Source organism: Taeniopygia guttata, chromosome 8, assembly GCF_048771995.1.
Source record: "Taeniopygia guttata chromosome 8, bTaeGut7.mat, whole genome shotgun sequence".
Lineage (NCBI taxonomy): Eukaryota > Metazoa > Chordata > Aves > Passeriformes > Estrildidae > Taeniopygia > Taeniopygia guttata.
The window spans coordinates 21,108,581-21,129,582 of record NC_133033.1 but is presented as its reverse complement, the minus strand read 5'-3'; the positions used below and the strand labels follow the sequence as shown (position 1 = coordinate 21,129,582).

The following is a 21,002-nucleotide window of genomic DNA, read 5'->3' as shown; positions in this document are numbered from 1 at the left end:
TGCATTTAGGGCCATGGTGCTGTTATGTATTTAGCCAGGGTTAGTATGCATTTAGCATGTCTTTATGGGACGTGCTACTGGGAATGCATCATATTTGATGCAATGCTTTCAAAAAACCACTTTTGAAGTGTTTGAATCTAGTGAAATTTCAATGAGTGCATCACTGTAAAAAGAAAGAAAAGATCAAAATATTGTTTCCATATAAAGATTTGTCGATAAACTCTGTTTACTTTCTGAAATCTGGACAAGTGATATTTTGATACATAGCTTTATTAGCTATGCACATGTGAGAGGTAAAATAGTAGAGAAAATTCTTGGAAGTACTTAATTCAGCATTTTCAGAGATCATTATATTTTTAGGTACCTTAGTTCTATAGGGTCTGCTAATGGGAATCTGAGTGTAGAATGCTTGTGCAATTATATAACCTAGCCTTCTAACCTGAAAACTTTTCTACTGGAGTTTGACATATTCTCAGCCTATGGTTGAAATGTCTTGGTTTATACTGGTTGAGTTTCTATTGGATGTGTAAAGCCACTTGCAGGGTACTTTTCTGCTACTTTTGTAGAAAGTGTGATCCAAAACAAATTCCTCTTTCTCTTCATGACTGGGATTGTTCCGAGATGTTCAAATGAAACATGATTAGAGGGAATAATTGCTCCATCTGCTCTTTAAATACTGCAGTGATGTAACAGTAGGAAGAGAGGTTCGCACACATATTTGTAATGTTTCTGGTCCCAGTTCTTCCACTAGGTTAATGTAACTAGAAATGTCAAAGAAAAGTTTGGCTGGAGTAGGGAAAGACAGGATTTGCATGTCTGCAGTACAAATGCTTCCTTTATACTTGGAGTGGAACAGAAGAACTGACCTTCGCCTTTTCCAAGAAGGAAGGAAGTTTGGGTTTGTTAAATTATTTTAGTTCTTGGGAATAAATAACAGCCTCAGTCATGTCTTCTAACTATTGCTATATACATTTGTACAGAGGAAATACAAAGGATGATTGGTGTGTTTATGAGTGCCACATTTTATTTCTTTTTTTATGCCTGAAGTATTGAAGTTCCCTAAGCCTGCAGGGGAAGGTGAAGGGGTTTTCCCTACCGTCTATGAAACAAAGTAATGCAGTTCACTTTCATTAATGAAAAGCATAGGTTGCTACAATCATGTATCCATTAAAGAAATCAAAATCTTTATAAGTCAAAGGAGTACATCTTTCAGTGGATGGCTTTCACAGTCTTAAAACCGTATTTCAGTACAATCAGAGTTGTGGATACAGCTTGACTATGTGTTGTGGATTTGCTCTTGCAAAAAGACACTGAAATAGATACTGTTCATTAACATTAGTAATGACTTCTAGTGTTTCATTGATACCTGGGTCCAAAAACTGAGAGACAAATTTTCTATTGCTATTGTCCTTGATTAAACTGCAAGTGTAGAGTTTGGCTCACAGCACAGGCAGGTCAAAAGAAGTTGTCCAATTAGTGAGGTGTCATAGGAGAGTAAGAATGTATTAATAGTCATGTTGAAGGCATCTTGTATGAAGAATTGTTTAAGAAATACTAATTGAAGAAGGAATTCATATTTAAGTGTTGAGGGTGTGTAGGATTTTGCGCCTTGGTGTTTTGCTGCAAGACAATATATTGGTGTTAGGACATGTCAGATTAACTGTTTTGTAATAACCAGATTATTTAAGTGACACAACTTGCAGTAACTGAAAGGGGGAAAATTAAAAAGTGTGAAGTATAAAAGGAATGTATGACCTTAGAAGTTAAATTTACAAATACTTCATTTCAGCCTTGTCTCCCAATGCTGGCAGTTAAACATTTCTGTACAGAAAAATTTCTTCCCAAAGAACTGGATGAACTGTCTAGACACTATAACTTTCAACTTAAAAGTATGATGGGATTTACTTCATAGGGATAAGTTGAAAACATCTTGATGTTGTGGTAGTCTGTGCTCTTTTTATTTCTAAAGCAACAGAAGTGGATTTCACTATTTTGGAATGTGAAGTTTTTGCCTTCTCAGTCTGCTATAGTAGTAGAAAACATGCCTGAAAAATTTGTTATCCATCCGTGGTCCTAAAGACAGGCTGAGCTAAATATACGTCATTACTGACAGATGTTTGTTTAGCCTGTTTTTTGAAAATCTCTAATTATAGACTTTCAACAGTATGTCTTCTAGTCAGTTTGGACCTTAGTTATTTTTAGATGCTTGAACAGAATCTTGATGTCTTTTGCTACGTTCTTAAGCTGTTGCTTACCCTCTTCCTGGTGCTTTTGAGAATGGTGGGCACCTTACATGTTTATAACACCTGTCATATAATAAAAGCAATGTGTGTTATATTGTTTAGACAAAACAGACTTTTTTTTTCTTTTTTGTAGGTAAAACTTTTTTTTTGCTGTGTTCATTAGGGATTGGTTTGGGGGGTTTTTTGAGGTTCTTTTTTGGGTTTGGTTTTTTGTTGTTGTTCGGTTGGTGTTTTGTATAATTTTTTCCTGTGGTTGGTTTACATGAACTCTGTACTTAAATCTAGATCTGTTGGCCCAGCTAAACCATTACCAATACAAGGTGAATTTGAAAAATTATTTAATATTCCCAACCTATAATAATCTGATTTATTCACTAAACTATGATGTTTGCCATTTCTGCATCAGCCTAGAATTGTTGACTCATGCAGTCTGTGATTCACTGTAGCTCTGTATCTTTCTCTGCAGAGCTGCTGCCTACTCAGTTGTTCCCATCTTATAATTGTACTGTTGTAGGTTCCTGCTTTGCAGCTATACTTACATAACTGCATCCTATTTTCAAACCACTCCTTACACTTATCAAAATGATCTTGAATTAGAATTTTGTCCTCCAAAGTGCTTTCAATCCTTTTGTAGCTTGGAATCACTTCTCTACAACCTTGTCTAGTGTGAAGAAAAATGTGAGTTCTCGAACCTGGAAGTACATGTTTTTCCCATTTGGTAGGGGACATCTGAGTACTTTTGGAAAATGGTTTTTCAAACAGCTTTTTATCCAATTTTTAGTTATGAAGTTAAGAGTATGTTTGTGTCTGATTTTCAGAAAAATATGGGAACAGTTTTAAGTCAAGTTAAATCTGTTTCTGCTTTACTATCCATGCAACATATTGTTCTGCTTCAGTAATACATTTAACTGGTTAGTATGACTTTTTTTTTTTTTGACAGGAATAAGCTATAAGCTAAATAAAAGCTGCAAAAGTCTGAGCAATTGTTGTAAACATTTTTGTTTTGACATCAAAATAGTCCATATACCTTTTAACATTAAATTTAACATTAAACATATCCTTTATAGGTGTTTGAAGCAATAGATTACAATTGCATCATCTGCAACTAAGTATTACCCAAGAAACTTAAAAATAGCTTTCTCCTGATGATTAATGTTTTCAGAATTTGTATGTGGCTACTTACCGCTCTTTGCCTGTGTTGCCAGGAGCACCATGAAGGGAGGAAATGAACACTGCGTATCTGACAGAAACAAGTTGTAGCTAAATACACTCATCTGTTGTGTTGGATGTTGCAGGCCAGAACACATTTTAATCTTTTTCTAGCCGAACTAATTTCTTCACTTGTATTCAGTCTGGCAGTAGCAAAACCTTGTAGAAGGGTTTGGAGTTCAAAAACAAATGTTTGATATTCTAGTGAGAATTTTTTTGATATAGATTCCATCACCTCTCTAAAATAGCTGCTGACAAATTGATACTTCAGTCCTACTAAAATCAGTGGATTAGACAAATGATGTACTGAGATGTTTTCTTGGAAGGTGGTTGTTTCACTCCTTTCTGTAGAACACATTTGTAATGTAGCTTGACTGTAGATCACTCTTTTTGAAGTAAATACATAAAATTGTATGAACTTCTGGATCTGTTAGGTTTGGCAGAGTCCTCTGAAGAGGTAGACTGTGTGTACAATGTAAAGGAAGGTGATCAGTAAGGGGACAGTTGGAGGATTGGCAGTAGACAGTGGACCTCCTTTGGGGTATGGAATCTGTTCTTTCAATGACTCAGTGCCTTTACAACTCCAAGTGCTTGTCTGCAGAATGTAACAGATCTGACAAAGAGACTGTAGCCAAACGCTCACTGATTTCAGGTGATGAGATGAAATTTATTTCTTCTCCCTATACCTGGTTTCTCTTTATATTTTTTGACCACCATTGCAGTTACTACTGCAGATATAGTTTAAAATTTTCCCCTTCACCCTATGATTTAGGTTGATCTGTTGGGTTGCTTGAGTGACTCCATGTTTAAAGGTGGCTCTCATTCCAACTTGAAGAGTATTTGTATGTTGTTGATTGGGAATGTGTCACTTTTTCAATAAGATGTTATGTAATTTCCATTCTACAGCTAGCACAACTGGATACCACTCCTGAAATTAGTAAATTTTAATACTTGCTCTGCTAAACTGAGAGCTCTGAATTATTGTTTTTGCTGATCATTCTGAAAAACGAGGATAGAAGTGGAAAGCTCTCAAGACTTCATAAGCAAAGTAGAGCGAGTTCCACCTTCCCCTTCCTTTTAATTTTGTGCAATTGGACAATACATTATTACTGCATCAGGTGGTAATAATAAACATTTCTGCTACAGAATTGGAATGTAATGTTTGAAATCTATTTGCCAAATGTAAGATTTGTATAATTCTAGCTGTTTCCTACATGTTTTCTTTTATTCAGTTAAAAACAGTCTTACACTAAGAGAACCTGTAAGCCAGACACCAAAAAAGATGTGTCCATTCACATCTATATACTTATGGCTGGCAAAAAGTTTTCTCTGGCTTAATAAAGTCTAGTAATAAGTTCAATGTTTATCTCTAATTTTCTGAAACAGCTTCTTTCATACGCTATAGGATATTTAAGTCATAACCTGTCTATAATAATCATCAAGGTGCTAGCTGGGTGAGATAGGATTATAATTATACTATTATCTTTACATGTCTCATAAATTACCTCTCCCAAAAATAAGTTCTGAAGGCAATTATGTTAATGAAAATTGATCCCCTTATTGGCAGGGTTAATTCTAAGTCATTATTTTGTTTATGAAAACCTGAATCAATACACAGGTTTTAGTAAATTAGATGCAAATCTTCCCATTTTAATAAGAAGTGCCAGTACCAGACACAGGTTTTTTGAGGAGCACTTTCTGTTGTGCTACTGAAGGCAGAATATTAGATGGGATAGACACTTAAGTGTGAGAATTAATAGAGCATTTCTGACATGATCTGCAGTGTTCAAAGAACAACTGAAGTCTGGTTAGGCTATAAAAGTAGAGCCTGTACATGTTTTTTTCCCTAAGTGGTTTGAGGTTGGTTTGGTTTTGAGTTTTGAGGGGATTTTTAGGGTTTTGTTTGGGTTTTTGTTTGTTTTAGTTTGGGGCTTTGTTTGTTTGTTTTTTTTTGTTTGTTTCCTTGTTTTGGAATGAGGAATCCCTTTTAAGTCAGAACAGCTGTTGAAGCAGTGAATAATGGTGTATTTTTTAGCATCTAGAGGCAGGAGGGCAAGATCTGTTTATTCATAATATTTCTGTGATGCTAATCTCAAGAATCTCATTTTAGCAAGGTGGACAAAGTTAAGAATGGTTATACTGATGTTGAGTGTGCTATGAATTGGGTGTTGGCCTTTCAGATTCTAGACAGAAGTACACCCACAGCCTGCTAGCCAAGAACAATGAAGTGGCAGACTGAGACTGATTCAACAAAAAAAAAAAAAAAATTTCTAATCTCTACTCTTATTTTGTTTTCTACTTCCTGATTAAAACACCATTCTTGATGGTGTCTCCAAAATAAAAGTGAAATGTCTTCCTCTTCTATTGAGTCCACTATAAAAAAAATCACCGTAAGTTAAATAATGTAATTCTGTCTTCTCTGCCTGTTTTCAATTCTTGGAGTCTTGACTTCCGTGCAAGCTCTGCTGCCTTGTGCCAAGATTGTAAATATGGCACCAGAATCCTCGTTGCAAATGGGAATCTGAATGAGGTAACTTGACATGGTCACTTCCTGGCAAAAGCATACCTTTGCTGACCTGCAGAAAACCATCCAGTCCATTAAGATCTGGCATACATTCATCTAGTGGTTTGCACTAGGAGGTGGTTAAAGGTATTAGAATTTTCATCAAATAATTCTGTATTATATCTCAGTCTTCTACAAATAATTTTTTCTTCTTAATGTCTGTGTACATTGACGTCAGTAACCTGTAGAGAGGGAGTTTTTTCTAGGTTGAGGCTTAACATGGACTTGTGGCTCCCAAAAGTGATGGTATCATTTAATTAGAAAGCCCATGGCAAAATATGTTTTATTGTCCTCAGGAATTAAAAAACCAAAACAAACAAACAACATGGAGACCTTGTTGACAAAGGCTTATAAGCTTTTGGACATTAGTGAGGCAAACATTCATAAATCTGAAATTGTTCACTGATATAAACTTGAAAAACTTAATAGTTGTGTAAAGGATTGTATTCATCTCTGTGGAAGTATAGAAACTTTACAAAAAAGGCAATTGTTTTTAAAGAAAATGTAGACTTTTCACATTAACGCAAGCAGTTTTTTCCAAAGAAGGAATTTGTACTGTCTTCCAAGGAGTAATTCATACCTATCTGAGCAGAGAGGTTTTTTTATAAGGCATCTTTTAAAGGTAAATTCAGTAGTGTTATGCATGAATTAATTTTAGACCATTCCTTTCCTTTAAAATTATCTGTTTAAATGGAAAATTAAGTTGCATTTCTGTCTCACAGTGGGGTGGTTTTGTCTGGAATAGAGTGAATTTTCTTCCTGGAAGCTGGTGCAGTGCAGTGTTTTGCATTCAGTGTCAGTGCTCTGTTGATAACACGCTGGTGTTTCAGTGGTTGCTCACTGGTGCTTTCTCCAAGTCAAGGACTTCTCGGTGCCTCGTGCCAGCGAGGAGGTGCAGGAGGGGCTGTGAGGGAGCGTGGCCAGGAGAGCTGAGCTGAGCTGGCCACAGGGACACTGCAAACCATGGCTGCTGTGCTCAGCATGAGCTGGGGAGTTGGCTGGGAGGGGCTGATGGCTGCTTGGGAATGGGCTGCCTCTCTTTTTCCCTTTCATTGTTATTATTGTTACAATATTTTACTTTATTTCAGTTTTTAAACTGTTTTTATCTCAGCCTGCAGGATGTACCTTTTCCCAACTCTCCTCTCTATCCTCCCATCCCAGCAGGGAGAGTGGGACATGCAGTTGGGACTGGCATTAAACCATAACAGGGAGCAAAAATTATCCTGTGTTTGCTTTAAAGCTTTGAATAAGCTCTTAACATTTTAAAATTTGTCTTTCTTTTCTAGAAAGATCATCTGCAGAACTTTTTATTCCTTGATCATTTATGAAAAATTGTCTTAAAATATGTTGATTACTTTTTTGAAGTTAGCCTGATGGTTAAATTTGAGTTACAGTTTTGGGCTCATGTGGTATTATTTCTTTTTTGTTCTTTTCTCTGTGTCTTGAACTTGCCCGTTAGCTTCATTTATTCTCTTCATAGTACAATATTTACAAATTTCAAAATGTCAAAATTATTTCCAGAGCTGTGGTCCTACTCATAATTCTATGAGTAAAAATAGGGTGGTCATCTAGTTCAGCTTCCTTCTCCAGGAAGGGCCAGCCTCAAAGTTAGAAGAGGCTTCTCAGTGCCTTGTTTTGAAGGTCCCTGTGGATGGCAATTTTACAGCTGGGTCCTCAGGCAACCTGCAGCTATGCTCTGATGGTGTCTCTTGGAAAACCTGTTAGCAGGCCCGTGTTTGCAAGGCCTGTTGGGGCTGGCACAGCAGGCAGATCCCGCACGCTCCCACCTGCATTGCTCGTGTTCAGCTCGCTGCACTCTGTGTCCCCAGGACACCCCAGTGACACAATACCCGGGATTGCAAGGTCAGGTGGTACTTCGTGGCAATATGTGCAACAAGGTATTTCTTTTAAAATGGGTCATTTGCCTCAGAGGTTAATCTTGAATGATTCCTCTTTGTCAGCTGAGCAAAGGAAGGACTGGTAAAATGCACACGATGAAGATTAGTGTTAAGATTGTTCTCTGCCTAGCAGAGCCTGTTTAACAATCTCTAGTCCTGACAGACTAGACCCTAGTCAGCTTTTGACCCTGCTGATTGTTCTGGTAATCTGCTGAGAACTGGATGGAGCCTTGAAATTCCCTGCACAGGAGTCCAGAGGCAGCACATGCCAATTCTGGAAGGATTTCTATTCTGAGATAGAGTTTTCTCTGTCTGTTACCTATCTGCTGTGGGGGTTTTTGTTTGCTTTTTAACTCTAGTGTGAGGACACAGCTTGAATCTTCTATCAGAGCTATTCTGATATCAAACAGTTTAATATATGTTATGAGGTGGGGGAAAGTGCTATGTCTCTGCGTGTGCAGAGGGAAGTCTGACAGGAATTTTTGTAAAGAATTCTGATCTTGTTGCTCTAGAGATTTCTTGTTTGTATGCTTTCACATTTTTTATACATTCAGAATATGCCTGTAGTCACAGCTTCTCTTCCTAGCCCTTTGTTTCCTTATTCTATTTTTCTAATAAATTTATTTTTCTGGTTTTATTTTTATGAAGACCAATAAGGTTTTTTCTGGATTTATTTTTGTGTACACCAATGTAGTAAAAGAAATGGCATACATGTGATTTTGTATTTTTCTATATTTTCAGAAGCAGAGCTAAGCTTTATAAATAATTCTATTTGTCTTTGCTAGTCATCATGTTGATTTTTTTTTAACTGTATTGAGTTTTTAATTACTAAGTCCCAGCAGTGGATGTCATTCTTTCATGATAAATGTATTTATTGCATCTTGTCACTTTAGGATGTGCTTCAGTGATACAGAAGATGAGAATTAACAAGCATTTGGTTTGTTATTTACTGTCTTGAGATTTCTCTTTTGGCTCAAATTTTGAGGCTTGAAATTGGTCTTTGTCTTCAGTAAATGTGAACCACAGAGTATGTGACTTCTGCTTGAGTGTAGCTAAGTATTCCTGCCTCAAGAGGGTTTTTTTTTTTCCATATAGGAATGAGGCTTTTTTCTAAGAAATTACAAATTACTTTATCTGTTCCTCCCTGCTTTCCCCCATCCCCATTGAAATTCTCATGTACTTCAAAACAGGGGTGTGTGGATTTGGATGTGAGTTTTTATTTGGTTGGTTGGTTTGGGTTTTTGTTGTGGGGTTTTTTTTTGTTTTTTTTTTTTCAAAATAAAATCTGCTGCTTGTGCATTGTGAGATATTTACAAAAAGTTTTCTACTCCTCTTTAGTTTGAAGAAATAGCATAAAGATGCATTAAGTGTTGGCATTTGGAATTGTAGAAGATCAAGTCCTGATGAGAATTGAGCTCCTGATACTGGAGATGGATCATTAGGGACTTCAGAAATAACAAGCTTAATATTTAAATAGACAGTGTGTGGACAAACAGGGAAAAGAAAGAAGGTCAGGTAGAATTAAGATAGATGAAAACAATGCCTAGGGAATTAAGATAGATGAAAACAATACCAGGTATCTAGCAGCTCTGAGATCCTCAATTATGTTGGATTGGATGACTCTGGATCCTGTAGTCAGCAGGTGAGGTTGGGAAGTGGAAGAGAAGATGGAAATATCTCCTGACACTGGTAGATATTTTTGCTAGCAGTTTCATGATCATCTTGTAAAAAAGTAGGGCTGTTTGGCATTAGATTTGTGTTTTAAAGGGCAGAGTAATTGTGCTGATGGTATATTTGTATTCTAAAGCAGAGCTGTCAGTTCTTGCCAAATTTAGGCTCATGGTTGAAGCAAATGACAAACTATATCTCTTTCCCTTGATACTCTGAATTGGCAAAAGAAGCAGCAATATCTTACCCTTTCCTACCATCCTTCTAGCATTTAAAGCATGTGTTAATATTTCTTTCACTATTGCACTCTACAAAACATATCTTCCCTCACAACTAGAAGGCAGCTGGCACCTTCCAAGGCCCATAATGGAAGCACATGAACTGCAATAGAATATGTATGAGGAAGAAGATAATCTGTCATTATCTTGTGATGGCATGTTCTGTTTTTTCTCTCTCTTCTCCTGCTCCACCCTTACTGGGCTGTTTACTCCAGACTGATTCAAACCTTGTCTGTTTAGCCATTTATCCAGCTGAAGGCAAAGGGAATAGCAACTTAGAATTGCATCACTGCTTTCCTACACACTTATTTTTTCTACTAGCAATTAAATAGGATTTTTGCATTTGGACTTAGGAAAAGAATCATATGCGCTTTATCCCATAAATGTTGTTGGCTTAACTAATTTTACAATGATAGAGAATGAAATTCTTACAGGAGGAAAATGAAGCATCCTGCAGTGTGTATGCCTGAAAATCTGAAAGTTATTTTCTATTTGACTCGTGATTGAATTTAATTTGATCTAATACCATATTTAATTAATGTATAGTTGTTTCGTTTGTGGTAAACAATTATAGTCTGTCTGTTTTGTGTTATGTACAGTATTTGAAAAAATTGTTGGATTGTCTTGGAATGCTAATTTTGGAGTTAAAATCTCAGCATAGATTTGACAAAATCTTGCATAGCTTTCTGTGGGTGCTAAGCCAGCTCACTGAAAAAGGAGGAAAATCACAATTTTAAGGGAAGTCAGTAACAGAACAAGGCCAATAAGAACTTAGTATTTTGTCAGAAAGAAAGTGATAATAGTTTTTATTCTTTCTCCATTCTTCTAATTTCAATCAAAAACCTATATATTTATGTTTAACTGCTGGATTATGACCTTTGAAAGAAACAGTATAGTAATCAAAATTCTTCTGCATATATGGAAACTAGAAGGCTGCTTTTTGTCTTGACTTTCTCTGTGCTGAAACATGTTTCAGTTCCATTTTGTTGTTGTAATAGAGTCCAGGGTTTGTGTTTAAATGGGTGTTGTTCTGCCTATATGTTTGACCTATATAATATTATGCCAAAGGAAATGAGAATGTTTGGGCATGTATTTGGAGAAGCCAAGAAATTTTAATGTAATGATGATGTAAACCACAGGTTGGTCTTCTGTTGTGGCCTTTGCAGTGTGAGAGACTTTGAATTTTTCTCAAGTTTCTATTTATAGTTCAAATATTACCTTTGTATGAAATTTTTTCCTAGTATTTTATAATACAATTGCTGGTACAGACTTTAGCCTCCCCTTGGTTAAGCTTTCTTTAACATAATTTTGAGTTCACATATAGTTTTTAAAAATCCCCTAAAACTCTAACTGTCCTTTCTGATACTGACCTGTGTTCTTTTTGTGTTTTGTAGAAAATGTTCCAGAAGAACTCCGAGAACCATTTTACACAGACCAGTATGACCAGGAGCACATTAAACCACCTGTTGTTAACCTGCTGCTGTCTGCCGAGCTCTACTGTCGTGCTGGGAGCCTTATTCTCAAGAGTGATGCTGCAAAACCACTTCTAGGTCATGATGCTGTTATACAAGCCCTGGCACAAAAAGGCCTTTATGTCACTGACCAAGAAAAGTTGGTGACTGAACGAGATCTTCACAAAAAACCAATTCAGATGGTGAGTGCTCAAAGGTTGTGTGTTACGTCTCTTCTCTCTGTCTCTGTACTCCCAATACCTACAGATCTGTCTTTTAAAATGCATCATTATGTTCAAGTATTTTTCTCTGGAGTTCAATGGGATTCATTACTGGGAAGTTTATAATTGTTTTGGTTTAGTTTTTTGGTTTTTTTTTTCATGTCATCAGCTGTCAGTGCAGGTGTATTTCTTCTGTATTAATGCTGGAATACACCTATCTTCCTACTTAGTTAAAATGTTACATTTTTAAATATAGCAGTGACAATATGATCACTTTGATTTTAGTTTTACAGCACTGACTGTAAGTGAATATTTCTGTGTTGGAAAAGTTCTGAAACATTATTCTTAGGCAGAAATCTTTGGTTAAAAGCTTGAAAAAAAGTTTTAATGGCAGGCAATTCAGCCTAATTACATTGAACAGTCACCTGTTGCACATTAAGTCAATGTAAAGCACAACAAAATATATGTCTTTGCTTTATATAACTGCTAATTAAAACATTAGTTCCAGTGATGAATTATTCTATTAGTAAGCTCCTAAGTTATGGGTTTTCTGCTTTGTTTGGAGCCAAGTTATAAAAAATTACCTGTTAAAAGGATGTCTACATATGTTTGTTTAGCAAATGGCAGTATGATAGAATAAGATGCTAATTTCACTTAATTTAAAGTGAAATATTGAAAATGTTCACCTTTTTATATTTGTGTTTAATATAGAGAATAAATTAAGTACACAAAGTATTTGTGGTCAGTGACCTGTAGCTGCCTCTAGAATGAAGGTGTGTGGAAATGAATATAGCTATGGTGATCTTAGAGGTGTTTTCCAATCTAAATAATTCTATTTCTAAATGATGCAAAATTTGCAGAATAATTGCAATACTTGTGGGTGGTTAGGAGTGTTCCTAATGTTCACAGAAGTCAACCCATTTAAGAAACAAACTTTCTGACTATTTATGTTTTTGCACAACTTAATTCTGTTCTTAGTTCTGAAGGAAAATAAGGTTAATGACTTGCATTTATGAGCCTCTGGTTACGCCATTTGATTCTTTTAATTTGATCCCTGTCTAGAGTGGTTGTAAGAGTCATGTTTTCCCAGAGTTCTTAGTTGAAAAAAAAAGATGTCGCTATTACCTAGTTTGGTTTGCTGATGTTTGGTTTAGTAATTCATATTGTTAAAAATGCATTTCAGTAGTCATTTTCTATTTCCCCCATGCTCGTAGGGCTGTTTGCGTGTTTTCCCAGTGTTGTTTAGGTGTAGTCAGCAGGAAGTTACTGACACATGAACATCCTAAGAGTTGATGTCCCCAGGTTCCTGCTGTGCCCAGGGCACTCACTGGTGCCCACTCCAGTACCAGTAAGAGGTGGGTGCACTGTTGCTGGTGTCAGTTCACAGGCAGCTGGGCTGTGACAAGGACAGGGAACACAACCGGCTTGGGCAGGAGCACAGCCTTGTCCAAAACAACTGCTACCAAAGAAATGGCTGTGAAGCTGTAGTCTCCACACTAACATCCCAAGCCTAAGAGTTTTACTTTGTCAAACCATGCTCTTGTTCCTATGCAAGCTCCTAGGAGCAGTATTATATTTGAATTGGAAAACCTTAACCCTTTTCCTTATTATACTATTAGTAAAGTTGGCAGAGAACTTCAAATCTGGCTGTTGCAGTATTGACAGTCTTTTCCCTTGATGCCTTCCAATACTCTTTCCTATTATTCCATATGTCAGTTTCTACAAGTCTTACAAATTTAAGTGTATATCCTGTTTTAGAGCATGGAATAGATTTTCTTTTTCTGTTATGTAGAACAGAAAGTTTTTTTCATTTGTAATTAACACATATGTTACTCTGGTACACCAGATTGTGTTAAACCCATGTAAAATGTAATTTTGAGTAATTTAATAGAACATAGTATGGCTGTCATTCCCTTTGCTAGCCTGTCTTCTCCAAGAATAGGGAGAAGATGTTGGTGTTTGTTAGTGAATATTTCTTGTTACCTTCTGAGATGTACTATACTTTCTCTAGCTGAAAAGAGGTGAGTTATAATATAAAATGGAACTATGGAAAGAGATTTGAGTATATTTTAATTTTACACGTGTATTATAACATGGGTAGCTGTGGCCAACAGACTTGGAATTCCTTGGGCTGGATGTTTGCACAGTGACGTCTGTGGGGATTAGTTGTTGACTTAGTTCACATGTGACTATTTAATGAAGCAGGCATTTTGGTCTTCTCTGTCTCTTAGGTGGAGCTTTTCTTGGAAGCACCTTACATATTTAAGTCTGAAAAGTCTAGCAAATGGATGTGCTGCTTTGGGAGGGGTCAGGATAGATGGCACTTGGCTTGGCAGTCACAACTGACTTGACAGCATTAGTATGTCATTTGAGAGGCTGAAAACACTGTGTTTGTGTGTTTCTCTGTGTGTGTATATACATAGGTGTATGCATGTATACAAATCAGTTCACCCTGGTGGAATGGGGTAGGAAAGAGGTACTCGTTAAATTAACCCATAGCAGTAAAGACTTCTGTTATAGCCTCCCCTGTGTGATCTGATTCATTCTTTCACTCTTTCTCATGTTTAGCTTGTACACATCTCCTGTTTCATTTCTGGTGAAACCAAAAGCTGGGTTATTCAGTGGTATCTCAATTTCTGTTCTCCATGTATTGCAAGATATTAAAACTTAATTCTATGGTTATTTTTGTTAACTCTGTGTTTGATAAGATCATCTTGTTTTTCATTTTGATAGGGGAGCAAAATAACCAAACAGCATTTTATTTCTCTTCTAGTTGAAATGTGTATGGTCTTAGCTCTGCTCTGCTAGACTTCAAATAGTGCAGAAATAGTCTAGAGCTTGGAATTGAAAGTGTTGAACCAAGAACCAGAGTATTTTTCTCCTGGAAATTATACTTCTGTATGAAAGGAATTATCTGATGTTTCAAAAGTTTACGGAAGCTAACTTGTAAAAAAATTTGCAGAGATATTTATGTCAGGTGGGAAGTTCCAGTTGCATAAAAAAAATATATCTGTCTTCAGCAGGCACCCCCATATGGAAATGTGAGATTTTGACCTGCTATAGAAGTCAGAAATAGCATAAGATTTCAGCATGACTCTGATAATGATGCAAGTTTTATAATGCTTTCAGCTATAATATGTGTAGATCACTGTTCAAGTCAAGCTTAACTTTGTTTTTCTATGCTGATGTATTTTTTTAAATTTTGTATTTAATTCATAACCCAAACTGACTTAAACGTTCAAATGTCAGATACACAAGAGGAAGACAATTTGGATTTTTTCATATTTTTTCTCATATAAGCATTGGATCTCTTTGTTTTAAAAACATATGTATCTGTCCTTATATAGGATATAAGTCAGAGGAGGATATATATAGGATAAGTCAGAGGAGACGTATACACAGATATTTCCATTATAACAAGAATTTTATATTAACTAAATAATTTATTTTCCATGTCAAATAATTTTACAAGAATTCTGATATTTAATCAGGCTGGTCACTTGGTATTCATATGGTCTCAATTTGCTTCAAGTGCAGGGAAGAATAAACAGATTCTGAGAGGAATTAAGGAATGCTTTCCTTCCCTCAAGTCCCTGCAATGCACTTCTGCCATGTGGGGAAAGGAATAAAAAAAATCAGCATCTCAGTTCACTTTGCAGGGAAACTGAAGTTGCATAACTGCCCCAGCAGTGGACTTCTGTCCCTAATGTGACAGGGCCAAAACGATCTGAATTTCTAGCTTGAGGAATAGTAATGTCAAATCTTGAATACTTGTTTAAAACCAGTGTTGTTAGGGGGTAATACAGTAATATTACAGACTTTTACCAAATTTGCACCAGAAAAATCTATTTGCCTAAGTTTATTATTGTATCTTGATAAAACATTCTCAGCTGACTACAAAAATTAGTTATTAACTTGCAAGGCATTTGAAGATACTTATTTCTTACATAAAATTTATTGACTAGGAAAAGGTTAGTGAATACCCTGTGTATAAATATCCAAGAAAATATGCCATACAAATATTTTTTATATTTTCAGTGTGGGAAAGTATAAAAGCCATGCTAAGCCTAATATAATCGAAAAGCATAACTTTTATCAAGAGTTGAATTCTCAATTCAGAAAAATAGTGTTGCAAGAAAGTCAACCAGCTGAGCTGGTTTAACTTTAAACTTACACCCATGTATATTTACTATCATTAATCAGGTAACACCTAAATCCTTCATAAAATTCTACAATTTTCAGCCAAAATGGAAAGGGAATGAGAGGCTCCTGCAAAACCCCAACAGTAAGTCCATAATAGCTGGTAGGAATAAAACTTGCTACTTTCTTAATTCTGAGCTGTTATTTGTGTGTATGGGGTTTAAATATAAAAAGTAGCGTGCTGTCATGCAAGTTGTATATTCATTTAGCTGCAAATTGCCTTCTTCCTTGAAGATGTTTTGTGAGGAAGTCTGGCAGTAGTTTCTCTGTAGCAGTTTGTGAATCTGGACTATAGCTGAGATATAATTAGATGTGCCTGTATTAGCTAGCTAGTAGGCAAACACCTGTACTTCTTCCAGTTACTGCTCTCCTGGTTTGCAGTGTGGGGGCGTCTCAAGGAGCACAAATGCAGGTTTTTTGTGCATGTAACCTGGAAGCTGGGCTCAAGGATCACAGCTGTGGTAGTCCACTTGCCAAGGGGTACTCATTTCCCAAGAGTGGAGCACAACTGACTGAAGTGAATCCCCTGGGGAGAGAGCAGAGGTGAGGCCAGAGACCTTTACACCAGTTTTGCTTTTCTGCTGTGCAGGACTGATTGCAGAGTTAATCCAAGCCAGTGAAACTCCTGTGGAAGGCAGGAGGACTGGGGGATTGATAGTGCTAGGTGTGTAGGTACCCACAGCCAGAACCTGGCTCTCTTTCTGGATGAGATAACAGACAGTAAGTGGTTAACTCATCCTGCAATCCAGACTTTTTGTCTCCCTGGCAGACTGCATTCATTGGAAATGACAGTGCCTTTCATCAGTGGTGTGTTTCTCCTTGAAGAAGGGCTGCAGCAGCTCACCCAGTTACTTGCAGCTACATGCTGCAGTCTCTGCACTTCCAGGCTGTAGAGCTCCACTGACTCTGGTCTGGAAAGCAGCACGATGTGTACTAAGCACTTCACACAACAAAGAAGTAAGATGTGGTTTCTGCCCTGAAGAATTTTTTTTTCTGGTTTTAGGCATGATGCAACAAGTTTCCATTCCATACTATTGTCAATTAGTTATTAGATGAAGACATATAAAAAGAATTTGCAGTTATTTGACTTGAGCCCATAGATACCATAATTTGTTAGTTAAAGCACCAGATTCTAAGTACCTTGTGATATATCTTTGATAGTAGTATGTTTCATAGAAGATTAAAATAATAAGCAAATATAGTGGTGAAATAGAGCCTGAGTTCAGCGAGTCTGATGCACTGTGTAGGACCAGTCTGCTGAGGATTTGGGCTGGGAAAATGTAATCTTTAGAGGTTCCATATTTTTTTTGTGCCATTTCTAGTCTCATCTCTTCACATGCATTCTTCATAAGGTTCTCATTTGCTTGAAAATAGGGATCCATTATTTTTGCTGGATTTACTGTGTCAAATGCACCATCCCACTTCAGTCAGCACTGCACTAAGACCAGTTTGCCACAGTAATGTTGTACCAGGCTCCCTCACACACAGGGTGCCAGTTCATGCTTGGGCCACAGGAACTGCTACAGCTCTCCACTGAGTTCATTCTGCACTTACCATTTTAACTTAGAACTTAATGTCCTAGTAGCTGTTTTCCAAGCAATATTTGTTGACTCATAGCCTGGGTATTTTGTTTTGCTTGCTGCTTGTATTTAATTGTATTTTTCTTGTATGTAGAAAACACTTTTTTTTGTGTCTTGGGATGTTTTCTCTATTACGTTTGTCTAGAATTTAGTAGTGCAAAACATGCATGTTATCAGTATGAGTTATAGTATGGTTTGTTGTACTTCTGTATATCAGTATCAGAAATTTGTGGAAGACTTAGATAACCACAAAGGCCTCTGCAACATTCTTTGGGTTTTCATGGAATGCTGTCTGCTCAACTTGTACACCAAGTGTGGCAACTAACATGGAAGGTAGCAAAGCTACTGACACCAAAGTTATGTCTATAAAGAATACAAAGGAGGGATGCTTTCCTGGTCATTTCCAGCAACTCTAATGCTAAAAACTCTAAGGCTTTCTATGATTTCTCTAGCTTTAGTTTTAGTTGTTGTTGTGTGTGTGTTTTAGTTTTGCTTTTTTTTTTTTTTTTAATGCAGCATCCTTAATTTCACTACAAAAATCGATGTAGTGTTTTGGTCTTAGGGTTCCAGCACTATAGCTGGCATTTCTAACTTGTATTATTAAGAATTCTTGCCTAGAAGGTAACTAAATCTGATTGTTCTTTTTAACAATTTTTGTAGGGTTGATTTCAGTTGTGCAGAGCTATTGAATAAACGATGCTGCCTGTATTGCCTTGAAAGTGCCTTCTCAGAACCACCATAAAATCCATGATTAATACAGATTTAATACATGTTTACAGAGCTGCCCTTACACTGGCCTTTGCCAGTTAAATGTAGTAGGAAATATTTAGAAATTGCAGCACATCATGCTTAGTCTAATGTAAAATTGTCATAACTACATTTAATCTTTTACTAAAATGAGGAGAGAATATTGCAATATGTTTTCCATATAAGATACATGATCTACTAAATCAAACTGCTCCTTTTGGAATAATGACAGGAAATTAAATGAACCTCAAGAGAAGGTAGTATCTCTCAAAGTCAAGTCTCATGCTTCTCATGAGAAAATAAAGCAGTGCATTACTACTGTCTGTTGTCTATCTTGTTCACTTCCTTGCAAAATAGTTTTTGTTTTGCCTTGAACAAATTCAGGTTTTGAATCAAAGAACTTCTGATTGTGTTCTTGGTTATTATTCTGTCTTGTGACTCTTTTAACCTGTGGGGGAGGAAGCGGTGGAGAAGAAGGGAGTGATAATGGTGATTTAATTTAAAAAATCCAAAACAACCACCTGAGAGCAGACCAAAATCCACTCCTGAAGCACAAAAAGAAAATCAGTTAAAAGGAGGAGTAAATTATGAAAGAAGTATGTAATGAATTAAGCCCAAAAAGAATGCCAGATACAATGTAAAAATGCTTTCTAAAAAGGTCAGGAAGTATTTTCATTAACCTTGAAAGAAGGACTATTTTGTTAAGCACAGTTTAAGAACATTTTCTTCCTGTTTCAATAGCACTGTTATGTAGTGTGGTTTGGCTTTTGGCTGTTGGTTTGCTGCTGTGAATTTTCTTTGTTTCTTTAAATATGTGAAAATGCTTATTTAAATAAATGCTTAGGGATGATCTTACTTCTACTGGGTTAAGTATATTTTGGAGCACGCTAACTGAGCTATTAGGAAAAGATGTATCTATGAATTGTTTTACAGACTACCTAGGAGGAATTTCTTGATCAGTTTGTTTGAATCATGGTAAGGAAGAGAAATCCCTTGTAGTGGCTAGCACAAAGCTAAAAATCTTACATGGTTGTAGCAGGCAGTTGAAGAGCAGTGCTTTCTTCCTATTATGGAAAATAGTGAGCAGCTTTTAGCAGGAGGTGTGGGTCAGTCATGTAAACATAAGGAGAGCTTCACTACCAGCTCTGTGTAGTACATACACACAGCAACAAGGGGACAAAACCATGCTGACTGTTGAAGGAATACAGTTTGTACTCCCCAAAATGCAGCAGCTGCTCCAGTCTAGTACAAAAGAACATTTTGAGTCTGCATTTGTTAATCTGCACACATAATCCTGGCAATCTGCCCACCTTTATCAGCAGAGAACACACTCTGTCATCACAGTAGATGTATCATAACAAAATCTTTGTTCTTACAAACTCTATGGAATTTAACATAATGAAATTTTCTTTTCCTAAATTTGAATGAAAAAAATATCTTAAGGTCTCCATAGTATATCTATTCTTCTTGTGTGACGGCTAGAGAAATGCTGTAAATAGCCGTGTATGTCCATTGTTTATAGGAACTGGTAGGTTTATATGAACAAGTGAAAGATTGTCTTGTCTTGCAGACATGTATCGCCAAAGCAAAATCCAGCAGAATGTGTCCTATGTAAATATAACAAGATTTACATTAAAAGGTTATCTGATAACTTGGTGAATAGTTTAAGTTTTAAATTGACTATAATAATCCTCTGTAGGAAACTGATTATCTAGTATAAATGGAGATGATGTTCCGTTTTCCCCCATGTATCAGAAGGTCATGAGGAGGGGTATCTCCCAGTATATTTCTTTGCTTTCTCAAACCATGAATCTAAGACCAGTGGAAAAAATAGTAAAGTGTATGTTAGAGAGAAATCCTGCAGCTTTATGATTTTAGAATAATGGAAAAAGTTATCTTTAGCACAATTTATATAATCATCTAGCAGTAGCCAGAGATCCAAATCAGTCAGCTGTCAAGACTGGTGACATCCCTCTAAAGCTGAAATGGTAAGAGGTTTTATAAGATCCAAGTTGAGTGTTTGGAATACAATTTAGAAGACAGCAATCAATATTTATCATGTAAGTATATACAATGTGAAGTATGTGTTGAAATTCTTTTAACTGTTTTGTTTCATAAAGTGGCAGGTTAAAAATATTATGGCCTTTAAAATAAGAAAATTACAAGAAAAGCAGAGAGAATATGTAGATACTGGGTAAGCTTGTAGTGAGCCATCAGATTAATTTTACATGATGCAATTATTAAATATATATAGTATGTAATATGAAATCTCATTATATAGGAGCATACTTCTTAAATAAGTAACTGATGTATCTGTTACATTATTAAAGGATACTCATATATTGAAGTCAAGTGCAGTAAGTGGTATTTAGGCAACAAACCACTGCAGTAGGTGCCAATTAAGTGCTGTTGAAAGATAGATGACATTTTCTCCCTGTTTGTCAACAGCATTTATTCAAAGGTGTAGTTACAGAAGTTGTACCACCTCACCCTCTTTTTACTGATGCTGACCTGCAAATTATAAATTAATTCCTGGGATTCTGGGGCAAGGGGGGCTTTATTTTGCCATATCAGCTGTCAGAAGAACCCTACCATCAGAAGGAAGTTTAAGGAAAAGGAGACTTTCTAAAACCTATTATGTAGCATCAACTCCTTAATTTCTACTGTGCCTATGTGAACACAAGCAGTTTATTCCCCTCCTTTTTGTAGCAGCTCTTTTACATGTGGGCAGGTAATGTCTCTCAGGCCCTTTGTTCCCCAAACCTTTTCTTCATTCCAAACACCTTCCATTTTTTGGCTTTCTTGACAGGTTGTGTAGGAAACTGGACCCAGGATTCCACGTGACCTTGTCAAGGCTTGTAGGGCACATGGCTTGTGGGGTGTTTTTGTGAGCAAGAGCCTGCAGGTGACCCGTGTGTGTCACTGCCTGTCCTGCAGTGACATT

The 21,002-nt window shown here is 36.5% G+C and overlaps 1 protein-coding gene across 4 annotated transcripts in view; it reads left to right on the top strand.

Annotated features, from left to right (window-relative positions):
- The window catches only part of CAMSAP2 (calmodulin regulated spectrin associated protein family member 2), an 81,435-nt gene that overhangs the window by 1,266 nt on the left and 59,167 nt on the right, over positions 1-21,002 (top strand). For all 4 annotated transcript variants that reach the window (XM_002193237.7, XM_012575134.5, XM_072932612.1 and 1 more), the window contains exon 2: positions 11,254-11,513. In XM_002193237.7, coding sequence (XP_002193273.6) covers positions 11,254-11,513 — 260 coding nt within the window. The remainder of the gene's footprint in view (positions 1-11,253; positions 11,514-21,002) is intronic.